The sequence below is a fragment of the Tupaia chinensis genome, unplaced genomic scaffold (assembly GCF_000334495.1).
Source record: "Tupaia chinensis unplaced genomic scaffold, TupChi_1.0 Scaffold000273_1, whole genome shotgun sequence".
Classification (NCBI taxonomy): domain Eukaryota; kingdom Metazoa; phylum Chordata; class Mammalia; order Scandentia; family Tupaiidae; genus Tupaia; species Tupaia belangeri.
The window spans coordinates 1,418,888-1,431,065 of NW_006159755.1; the positions used below are offsets into that span (position 1 = coordinate 1,418,888).

Below are 12,178 nucleotides of genomic sequence, written 5' to 3' on the forward strand. Positions count from 1 at the left end.
CTCGCCTCTCCGTAGCCCGCCCCGCCCCACAGCCGGAAGTCTCCTCTTAGCCCCGCCCCGGCGCGGGCAGCGCTCCTATCAGAAGCTGCCGGGCGCCCGCCCCGCCCCGCCGCGCCCCGTCGCCCCGCCTCCTCCGCGGGCCAGTGCCTCCTACCTGCTGGGTACCGCTCGTTGACCGGCCAGCTGTCCACCTGCAGGGTGGCGTTGCCGCCGCTTCGAGTGAAGCGCACCACGTGGTACTTGCCATCGCTCACGATGGCGTTGGGTTCGTCAATGGTGATGTCGTCCGTTCCCACGTTAAAGATCACCCCCACGGTGCCCTGGTCCTGAGGACAGGGAAGTAGAGGTCAGAGACCAGGAGGAAGCAATTGTTCAATCCTAGAGCGCCACCCGTGGTCTCTCCACTGGCCCAGCTCCGCGGCACCCCACAGCTTTACAATGCACCTTTCCCAGGTCTCAACAGCCCAACGCTCCTTCCCCATATGCTGCAAGCGAGTAAACTAAGGCTCCGGACTGCCATCGTGGGGTGCAGGGCCTGGACTTGATCCTCTCCCACTAACCACACCTGCTTTTGGCTAGTTCAGAATATTCACAAGTATTCTCAGAGCACCTACTCTGTGCGAGCATCACTGAGCCCATACGGATCGTTTGGGACCACACTGGGAACGAGCTTGGGGCACTGAAGGCAGAGGCTTACCTAGGGTACAACCAACAGAGGCCCACAGAAGCCAGCCTCTGCCTAAGGATGGTCTGACAATCCCAGTCCCCGCCTCCAGGATCCCCTCTTTCCTGCATGCTCAGGGGGAGCAAGCCCCAGGGCATCAGCATGCCTCTCCTGGCAGCTTCTCAGGCCAAGGTAGGTCGGCTTTGAGTGTGGGGAGGCCCCTCTGCAGTCACGGGGTGGAGGTAGGGGATGTAGAGTGCGTTTGGGGGAATGACAGACAGGGGGAAAGATGAGGGACAAATTACGTCCCTCACCATATTAAGGGAAGGTGAACAAGAGGTGTCAGAGGGTAGGGGTGGGGAGGTACAGGCAGGGGATAGCCATGGACTGAGGCCTGGGAAGGGGTGAAGAGTCTGAGCAATCTCTGAGGTCAAGGCCCCTGGGAATGCTGCAGAGGCCACCCAGGATCCAGCCTAGAGTGCTGCCAGTGGTGCTGGAGAGAGAGGGAGAGCTTCGCTGAGCCCCTAAAACATGCCAGGTCCTCATGGGTACCACAGGACATGTTCTAGTTATCCCCACAGCAACTCTCCAAGGAAGCGCATGGCACCCCATTCTACTGAGGAGGAAACAGGCTCAGAGAGGTTACATAATATCTCAGAATCTCACAGCTCATAAGAGAAACCCCAGATTTGAACCCCTGCTGGCCTACCTCCAAAGCCAAAGCCAATGCTCTCTTCCCCCTTGCCCACTAGTCTGAGGAGACATTGACTCAGAGCTGGGGACCAGGGGTTGATCTGAGAGGTTGCTGAGGCCAACCCACCTTGAAGAACAAAGACTTCTAACCAAGCCAGCAGAAGGCCCACTGGGCCCTAAGCCTGCACCCCTATTCCATTCCCCAGCACCTCCCAGTGGCTCTCTTGAATACAGCCCCTGAATCCGCCAGCCATCCTCCCACACAGGACAGACACACAGGCTCACTCAGGCCCCCTGGGTCACACACACTCATAGTGACCCAGCCCATCATAGAAGCACACTACACCCCTGGGGTCTTCCTGAAAGACTGCCGCAGTCCAGCCTGGATATGGAAACCAGCAGCTGCCACCTCCTGTATCTAATAAAACTGAGAGCCTAGGTGGCACTGTGGGTGGGGGCAAGGTGGCTCACAGATGGGGCAGGGGCTGGGGCTGGGCAGAGAGAGCTAGGGGGCAGGGTATCAACTGTGGCCCATGTCCTATCCCTTCCCTCTGTGTGAGGTCCAGTTCTCCCCCTCCGAGACCTGGGAAAGCCACGCACACGGAGGCACACACTCATGCACACACGCGCACGCACACACAGTCTTACACACATGCAGTGTCTCTCTTCAGACACAGTAAAGCAGGGAAACTGAGGCCAGAATTGCCTAATAAAAGTATTGGCAAGCCCCACCCATCCGCCGCCCACGGACTGACAATATCCCCAGGGAGACGGGCGGATCATCTGCTCCCAGACACGTGAAGGGAGCAGCCGATCCTCCTCGGCACTATTGTTAGTAATAATATCACCCAGAATAGTATCAGCCCCTCGATGCCTCTGAGAGTTCCTCCCCACGAGGCTGAGCCCAGGCAGAGACGGCGGTCAGGGAGCAATGCAGTGTGGGAGCTGGGCAGCAGAGGGCAGGCCCGGGCGCTGGAGGGCAGGACACCTGGGTTTCCTAGGAGGCAGCCAAGCTAAGAGCTGTGCACTCCGGGGGAGAGGCAGCTCCCCAGAGCTGCTCCGATGTGAAGTCAGTTGTCACTTCTGTTAAAGTCATTAATTCCTAATTCCCCAATTACCTCATTAGGCGGCGGTGGGGAGAACGCGGCCGCTCCTACAGCAAATAATTATGGGAGTCAAAATTAATTTGGCAAAGTGGAGCGACGCTTTATTAGAAACGTCAAATTGCTTTTCTCTTATTTTGCTGCCGCCTCCCCATTCTCTGAGAGCTGCTAATGACGCTGTGGTGGGAGCTGATGTGTCACCAGGGGTGGGGGGGAACTGGGGGCTCCCCTCGAGAGACTTCAGCCTATCTAGGGCCCAGCTCTCCCCTCAGAGATGGCCTCTCTCACGGCCTCCCACCCTGGCCAGGTTCCCACCCTAAGCCAGGCCTCCTCTCTTCCCCCCCTTCTGCAGCACCCAGGCACCAGGCTTCATTCCTCCACAGCCCTGCACCAAGCAAGGCCTGTGAGGAACTGTTCAAAGGGAAAAGGAGTAAATCCTTTCTCGGGGCACCCTGAACCCCACCACCCTCTCTCCTCAGCACTAGGAGAACCATGTCCCCTAAACCAACAGACACAGAGACACACAACACACACAGATAGACACTGCCAGGTGGCAGTCACAGGTAACCGGGATACTAGCGAGCCCTGAGTGCTTCCTGTAGGGGGAGCGATGTCCCCAATCCCATTCAAGCCTCAAACAGCCCTCTGCCCTCTTACTATGCCACTACACAGATGAGGGAACCGAGGCCAAGACAGCCGTGGTGGCTTGCACAAAAACACAGCAAGGCAGTGGCGGAGCAGGGATTCAAATCCAGACCATCTGTTCCGAATCTGCGCAGAGCCTCACGTGACAGTGGAGAGAGACGAACAGCCCTCACTCAGCAGAGAAGGACATAGGGAAACACAGTCCCACCCTGCCACACAGAGAGGTGACTGAAACACCAGCAAACACCCCCCACCACGGGGAAATGCAAACACAGAGCCACATAGCAGAGCCCACAGACCTAGCCCGCTTCGTCACCCATACTCCCGACATACAGTCATCATGCAGCCAGTCCCACGCGGTCATCCCTGGCCAGGCTGTCTCACATGCAGGCCACCACCCACAGTTAGACACTCCGCTCACAGCGCAGCATTTCCAGTCCCTTCCCCAGGCCTGAAGGATGTCTTCCTGGCTGCTCTCCCCTCTGCACCCCTTCCTGGCCTGGCCTCCCTCACCTGGCACAGAAGCTGCCCATCCCACTTCCACCCCCTGCTCTGCCCGCCCCCAGGGCTTGTCCCACTCAGGCCCGCCCCCACTTCATGTCCTGTGTTGAGGGAGAAGGGTGTAGACCAGAGATGCTGAAAAGCTACCGAGGCCTTCACCACGTTCCTAAGCAAATGGGAAGGGATCAGACCCAAACAAATAAGCCTTCTCTTCCAGCTCCCTCATTCCCCCTCCAACTCTGCCCTCCTTAAAGCCCAGGGCCTGGCCGGCCTGCTCTTGCCCCCATAGCTCAGGGGTCCCAGCCAGGGCCAGAAATAGGGAAAAGGGCTGTGAAAGAGAGGAGGCCACCTGAAGACAGCGTGAAAAAGCTGTGAGGCAGGAGCCCAGATGCATGGATATGGCAGCAGGCCTGGAGGGAGCACTGGAAGTCACTGCGATCAGGCGGGAGCACGCACAGGAAGGGGGACAGGTGCACAGGAAGGAGCAGGGCTGAGAGAGGCAGGACTGGGTGGGCCAGAAACTGGGGTGGACATGGGGCTGGGCCCAGAGGTGATTGTGGCCAGAGAAGCTGGAGAGAAAATAGGGTAGAGGGCTGTTAGAAGGGCAGTGGTCAAGGGCAGGGCGGAGGCAGGATCTAGAGGTAAGGTGAGAAAGCAAGGATGGGCTTCCCTGGGGTGTGGAGGCCTGGGGAGTGGGGCAGGAACTGGTGCCAGACCCAGTGGGCGACCCTAGGGGCTCTAGGAGTGAGCAGGCAGCAGCTCAAGGGCAGAACAAATGGAGCACTTGTGAAGGTTCGGGAGAACAGCCAGACGCCCCGAGGAGGCCCTTGGCTAGTTCAGGAAGGTCAGGAGATACAGATGGTCTCAGGGAGTATGGAGCTGGGGCCATGCAGCGCAGATGGAGCGGCTCTGGGAAAGTCAGTGAATAACTGGGAGAGGGAATGGGTCTCAGAAACAGAACTCCTTAGCAGGAAGCCCTGGGCAGGAGGGGATAGAGGTTCTGGGGGCTCCCCATGAGGAAAACTGGAGGTGCTGAGCCCATGGCAGGGAGGAACCAAGCAGGCTTGGAGTCGGAAGGCCAGGGCTCCGGGTCCTTACAATGTGCAGCTGCAGATAGTCTCCGAGGCCAGAGGCGCTGTCCACCCGCACCAGCACAGCGCTCCGCTGGTGCGTGCTGAAGCCCACGGCCAGGCGGTCCATCCTTGTGCTGGGCCGGTCATTGGGGGGCCACGTGTAGGTGATGAGCGCTCCCCCCTTCCCAAAGATATATGTGGTCCCGGCTGCAGACAGAAGGAAAAAGAGGAGAAATGACATCAGGAGGACGAAATCAACGAGGCTCTATGGGGTTGGGACCAGAGCGCTGGGAAACCAGGTTTAGGGCATGCGACTTCAGCTGTGATACCCACAGCAGCCACCAGCCCTGCCACCCTAGGGAACAGCTGGCAGGCGGGTGCCCGGGTGAGAGCCTGTGCACGCGCACTCACAGATGTAGCTGCCTCATCAAGAATTCTCGCTTTAATTACAGCAAAACAGAGGTAATAGAGAGAGTGACACAGAGAGAGCCCAGAGGCTGCAAGGAGACCAAGATGACGAGAGCCCCGTGGGCAGAAAGGACCCAGGGGGCCTGGTGCTGACCAGCTCAACTTCTCCCAGGGCTGGCAGAGGTGACAGATTCAAGGTGTGTGCAGCTTTGGGGCCAGAGCTGAACAGTCACCAAGGCGAAAATGAGCCCCAGGCGATGGCGGGAAGATGAGCAGGCTGTGTGCAGCTCTGACTCACGGCCCACTGCTGGCACCCCTCCAACACCTGCCCCCCCAGCCCTCTCCCAACCCCCTGGAAATTCTCCTGGTTTGCTCTGGACTCCTGTCTCCACCCCCAGCCAGGGGGCTGCCTGGGTCCCGAAGCAGGGAGGTCCTGGAGCCCTGCCCAGAAAGGAAGAGACAGACATGGGAGGGGGCATTGACAGCCAGAGGAGGAAGGAGGCAGAGAGACAGATGGACAGAGAGGGACAAAGAGGGGTGTAGGTGAGAGGAACAGGAGAGTGGGAGCCCGTGATGGAGGCTCCCTCTCCCTGCCCTCCCCCACCCCACCCTCTCTCCCCTTCTCCCTCTCTTCTTCACCATCCGGCTGCCGGGGGCGGGTGTGAGGTCCCTAACGATCTCAGCCCCAAAATAAACCCCATTAGTCGCCATGTTCCCTCCTGCGGCTGACTGAGCTCCCTGGGGTGGGGGCTGGTCACCCAGTTTCCCGGAAGGGAGCCTAGCCTGGGAGGCCTGGAGAACTGATGCTCTGGGCCTACAGAGAAGGGAAGAGTCTTGTATTCTTTAGAACATAAATGGAGCAGATGAGATTCATAAAATGCTTAATTAAATAATTAGCCACTAACGACTCTTCTCAAAGCACTTTTTTGGGGGAGAAGCATCCAAGGGAGGATGTAGCCAGAGAAAAAGAGGCAGATGGGGCCTGAGGGCAAAAGCCTGGAGTAGGCTCAGAGGAAAATCTGGCCTTGGGGGTGGGAGAGCTCCGGCTGGTCAGGAAGACCTGGGGTGAGAGCTGGGAGCCTGGAGGGCAGGACATCCTAGGAGGCCTGAGGTACTTGCAGGGAGTAAGTGCATCAGCCAAGATGGTGGCCCCACTGGTAATGCTGGCTGGGTCCCCTGGGGTACCCCAGGGTCTCTCACTCAGGCACTCAGGGACCACCTAATAGTTCAGGCAACCAGCTCCAAAGCCCCCAAGGGAGAGAGGGACTCCTGAATGCCATAGAGGGGAGGCTCTGTCTGCAGGCCCAGGGGGGAGTTTGAGGAGGCAACGGAAGGCTGCTGCCTGGGTCCCTAGGAGGTAGTGAAGCTGGCAGGGACTGGGGTTGGGAGAAGCAGGAGCCCTGAGTGCCCTTGCTGGTCCCCAGAGGATCCACCACCAGCACCTTCCGTCTTCCCAGACAGGGCCAGAGAGTGAGTGTCCCTTAGGAGCAGGGCATGGAGATGTCTGGGAACCTACAGCTCACAGTCTGGGGCCGGTGGTGGGTAAAGCATTCCCAGCACAGAAGGAGTTTGGTTCTGCCCCCTGCAGACCCAGGTGTCCTTTCCACCTGGGGACCCTGAAAGCATAGTGGTTAGGACTGAACCCTGAGGATAGACCCCGAATTTAGGCTGAAGAGATGGCTGAAGGCACGGTACACAGTGAGCCCCAGCATAAGTCACCTGCCTGGAAAGGGCAGGGCCTGGAAGTGGGAGCTGAGTCGGCCTCAGTCAGTAAAAGTCTCTCCACTCCCAACACTGCAGCACTCCGGAAAATCGGCTGTTTCCATAGCAACCATAATACCCAGGGTCCTCCCTCCCCCCTCCACTCATAAGCTGCACGTTTGAATTTGGGGGGTGGGGTGAGGGTGGGAAGGGAGTGGGGAGCTGACCACACACATCCCAGTCAGTCCCTTGCCTCCCTGCCCAGAGGCTGCAGACTCCTCACCCCTGGGCTCCAGGGCCTCCCAGGCAAAGGATGGTTTGGGTTTCTGGGTGCCTCAGACCTGGGAAGGAAACCTCATCTACCTGGAGCCTGCCCCGCAGACCCTCCGGTCTAGAGGAAAGGAGGCCCTGCCTAGTCACCTTCCCATCCTGGATCTCAGACAGCACATCACCGCGGTGCCCACACAGGGCCTGATGCCCCATTGGGCAGTGAGGTGGGAGGGCTCAGAGGCGCGTGCCCACCGCCCAAGGCCCAGTCCCCACAGCAGACACATCCCTAGTGACGCACAGCCAGACCCCACGCCCACACACAGGCGACGACGCACCCAGCTGCACACAAAGACCTAGCGTGGAGAGGCAGACCCCCGGCAGGAGACGAAGCCGCGGGGAAACATGGCGGTAAGCGCACAAAGACGGGCGGCGCAAGGGCAGGGGCTGGCCCCGCGCGGGGACCGGGCGCACGCGTCCCCGTGCCCGTGCCGGGCCCAGAAGCCCACGGTGCTCAGGTTGCCCGCCGCCCTCCCCAGCCTCTCTACTCTCCATCGCAGGCGTCCCCCGGGATTTATTACCCAGCTGTTCTCACACTGCAGCCAGTTTATTACGCTGGGCGGGCCTGTTAAAGCCTAAGGGCGTTTATTACACTGTGGGGGGACCGGGGCGGGAAGACACTTCTTGGGCCGAAGAGGTGAAGGATGAATGGTTTATTGGACTGGGGCGGCAGTAATTACCCTGGGGAGACATCCCTCTCCCCGGCACCACGGCTCCCGCCCGAGGGCGCAGAGACTTGGATAGCGGGCGACGTCTGGGCAAAGGAGGCGGGGCTTCCGCCAAGTCCCTCCCTGAGACCGTGCTCCGTAGCCACCACCCACAGCTCGCCTCTCAACCCCAGCCTCTCGCCCCGCGCGGGGTCCTCGGCCCTGCCCACCGACTCCCGCAAGGAAGGAACAGATCCTCCTTCCAGGAGAGAGGGAGCCCAGGATGGGTCGCCACCTCTAAAGCCCCAGCAGGCTCCAGATAGGGTTCTGAGCACAGAGAGGCCCAGAATGCTGTCTGAGGGTGATCTAGACTAATAGTTTTCCACCTCCCTAGGAAAAGGGTAGTAAGCTGATTGGCCCATAGCATTCCAGGGAGCACCACACCCCTAAGGCCCATGGCAAGCAAGCCTCTGGCAGATACAAAGTGCCACAGGCTCAGGTACCCACTACTCAAAGGCCCAGGGTTGGTGCCTTCTGCCCACTCCTAGCATCCTATCTTCTCAATGCCTCCTAGGCCCAGAAATTCACAGATCCACTAAAACACTCAGTGATCAAGAATCTTCCATGCCGTTCTCCACACACCTGCATTCTAGAAAAATAAACAACCAATGTTTAACTAACCCAGATCCTAACAACAGTCAGGCCATGCAAAAAAACCACCCAGGTAGTGATGCCACTGAGGATAAAACCACTTGCAGACCCCATGTCTGCAGGTTTTCCTGCAGCATCAGAAGCCATGACAAGAACCTCCTGGAAGATCCAGAATCATGAAAGGATAAAACACCATGCACAATCCAGAGAAGCCTCAGACCTGGGTGCTCACAACCCACACAGCTCTGTTTATGGACCTTCACAACACAGAGGGGGAGCTCTGTACAGGTCCAGATCCCTGAGCTCAGCGATCCCGATCGAGATCCCAGAACATATCCCTCTCGATTCTTAACCTCATGCTTGGCCATAGGCCATCCAGTCAGGAATCCAAGTTAATACGACCACATTCTGAATCCAAATAAATGTTAGCCCCCTTGTATGCTGGAGCAATAAATCCAGAACCCCTGGGTCCTACTGACTCAGAAATGAGCTGGGATTAACCCCTCTATATCTGGCTCCAGAGGGTACCAGAAATGAAGGTCAGGGGGTAGGAGCATCCTCAAGGACTCTGAAACCAGAATTGGGGATCAGGGGCCAGAAGAATACCACCCTCTCAGCCCATTTTTAGGACTCAGGTGTACTGGTCTTCTCATGCCCCAGACAGACATCAGGTGCAAGAGTGAAAATGGGTGTCTGGCAGGTAGGGAGGTGCGTTATATAACAGGAGGGACTGGGGGATGGAAGGGGAAATGGGCGAGAATGAAGAGAAGGCTGGAAGGAAGACAAGTAGAATGTAGTGAGACCCCAAGAGAAGAGAAGTGGAGAAGCAGGTGTGGAAAGAAGAAAGATTCCCTCATGATGGAGGATGCTGGGAACACGCTAGGGCAGAGAGGAAGCCTGGCCTTGAAAGGCATCCCAAGCTGGCCTATCCCTCCAGTCAAGCATGTGGTCCCAAAAGGAGCCAGTCCTTCTGCCTACCTCATCCCATGGTTACGGTGAGCAGAGGTGGGGTTCAGCCATGATAAGTGGCCTCCTCCCTACTCTTCTATCTTTCCTTGGACCTTCTTCGTTCCTCTCAGCTGCCCTCCCACAGGCTCCCCCATCTCCCAGCACCTCCCAGCACTGTCCTGCAGCACCCTCCAGCTCCTCCTCTGTTCCATGTGGCACTGGCAGTCAGCGGCCCTCTTTCTCTTCTACAGTGCAAGAAGGTGGCTATCTCCGAGGCAACCCCAACACCAACATTCCATAGGTTTCCTCCCCACTCCTTGCTCTTCCATCCATTTTCTTTCCCTTTGCCCAGGTCTTGCTCCTTCACTAAACCTTCCTTGGACACTCTAGGACCCAGGCCTGCCTTCCAGTCTGCTCAGGGCCCCTGGGCCAGCTCCCTTGCCCTCCTGTTTCACCTTCTCTCTTCCTTACCTCACAAAGCTCTCCCTCAGTAGAGTTGGCTTCCCTTTCCTATCTCACCCTGTTATGCCCCACCTCATTCTCCAGAAAGACCACAGCCTATCTGGTGCCTTTGGGAGCAACCATGGGCCTCAAAGTAGCAAGAAGAGGGCAGTGCAAGGGAAGGACAGTAGAGAGGATCGGAGTTCTTGGGGAGGGAGAAAGTTAAGATCAGGATCAGGGTGTAAGGTGGGAATGTGGAAAGAGAAAGAAAGCGGAGAGTTTTCCATGAGAGAAGCCAGCTGGGACAGAGATTAGATGAGGGACACTATGTTAGGAGTGAGAGAAGAAAGGGATGAGGCAGAGTTTGAAGGAGCCACTCCAGGGGGACTTGGATGAACAGAAAGTAGAGACATGGAAAGAAGGTCAAGAGAAAAGGGAAGAGGAGCAGGAAGACTGGAGGTGATATGGGGGAGGCATGATTGGGAAGCAAGGGTGGGCAGATAAAGAACAACGTGGGGCCGAGAAATGGGAGGCGGTGAGGGGCACAGATGAGAAGTGGTAACGATACAGGGATGGAAGAGGATGGAGGAACAAAAATGGGTAAAAAGTGAGAAGCAATGGACAAAGGCCACCTGTCTGGAAATGGGAGGTGATGCAGATACTGGCAGGAGAGGGGAGGAAGTACAGAAATGAGTGGCCGCATGGGTACAGAGCGAGCACTGACGAAGGCACAGTGACGAGAGGTGATGGAAGCCAGGGTGAAAAGTGATGGAAGTGTGGAGGTGCAGAGTGCCCAATGGGAGGTGACAGAGATGGGGGGTAAAGATGAAGGGCAGTATGGGGGGGTGAGAACCCATGGGATGGGATGGGATAGAGGTATAGAAATGGAAGGTCATGGAGGGCTGAGATGGCAACCGAAGACGAAAAGCGGTGGGACAGTGATGGAAGGTGATGACCGGTACAGAAGGGAGGTGAGAGAGGTACAAGGATGGAGGTAATGGGCTACTCTGCAGAAGGCGGTGACCAGGTACAGAGATGGAAGGCGATGGGGTCTCTGGAATGGAAGATGACAGAAGCTCTGAGATGGACCGTGAAGGAAGGACTGAAGTGGGAAGTGATGAGGCTGACAAGGAATGAATGAAAATGTGAAGAAGGGCAGATGTGACAGGTAACGGGCAGTACAGAGCTTGGAAGTTACGGGGGTACAGTGACAGGAAGTGATGAGGAACAACGAGTATGGAGGACAGAGATGGGAGGAGATGGCGTGTGGGGAATCTCAGGGGCCTGAGATGGGAGGTGATGGAGGGCAGACATGAGAAGTGATGGAAGTCAGAAATGGAAGGTTATGGGGTTGAGAAGGAAGATGGAGCAGGTTTTGTGAGGCACTGAGATAAGTGGTGACAGTAAATGGGAGATGATAAAGGACTGAAACAGGAGGTGATGGGGAGCCTGGGGACATAAATCAGAAGCACTGGGGCTACAGAGGTGAAAGATAGAGATGGTGGGAGAGGTGAGAGAGACAGACGCAGGCCTGAGATTAAGTGTGGATGGGAGAAACGGGAGGTGAGGGACAAGGATGGGAGAGTGATGGGACAGTGGAGTTGATTGTTTGCGAGACCAGTAATGGGAAAAGAGAAGGTTGCCGAGGGAACAGAAGTGAAATAGAGACAGATATGTAGAGGCTAGGAGGAAGAGAGGGCATGTCAGAGGCAAAGCTGACAGATGGGACAGAGGTGGGGGAGGGGGCTGGAAGACCAGCGATGGGGAGGTGAGGGTGAAGCAGAGGTGGAGGTGAGGCAGATGGAGAAATGATAGGGGCAGAGATGGAGGAGATGATGCGGAAGAGAAAGAGAAGAAGGAGCTGCACAGAGAGGAGAGGCCAGACAGGGAGGCGATGGGGCTATGGAAACAGGAAGGTGTTAACAAGCCAGGCAGGGGATGAGGAGATGAAGGTGAGGCAAGGAAGCAAAGTGGCGAAGACAGAGATGCGGGCGAAGGGGGGCGGGGGACGGGTTAGTGATAGAGGCGAGGGTGGGGTTGAGATGGGAGCTGGAGATGGGAGGTGAGGGGGCTCTCAGCGCATAGCAGAGAGGCTGGGCTCAGGCACACAGCTGGGGTGCGGCCCGGGGGGGAGGGGGCGCTGGGCCGCGCACTGAAAAGGCCTGGGGGGCCAGCGTGCCAGCCGGCCGGCCAGCAGCGCCACTTACCGTGCCCGCCGCGGGTGAGGAAGGGCATGCGGTTGATGGCGATAGGCACGGTGCCGTGCTTGCTGTGGAAGTGGTGGACGTGGTGGGTGGTGCTGAGGCTGGAGGAGACCCGGGCCCCCTCGGCCGCCCCCAGCAACATCAACAGCAGCAGCAGCGGTAGCAGAGGTGG

General features: G+C 57.8%; 1 protein-coding gene across 1 annotated transcript in view; it reads right to left on the bottom strand.

Annotated features, from left to right (window-relative positions):
• NRXN2 (neurexin 2) overlaps window positions 1-12,178 on the bottom strand; it is a 114,019-nt gene that overhangs the window by 23,433 nt on the left and 78,408 nt on the right. Inside the window, 2 exon segments of the mRNA XM_014588343.2 lie at window positions 155-326; window positions 4,705-4,886. Of these exon segments, the coding sequence (XP_014443829.2) occupies window positions 155-326; window positions 4,705-4,886 (354 nt within the window).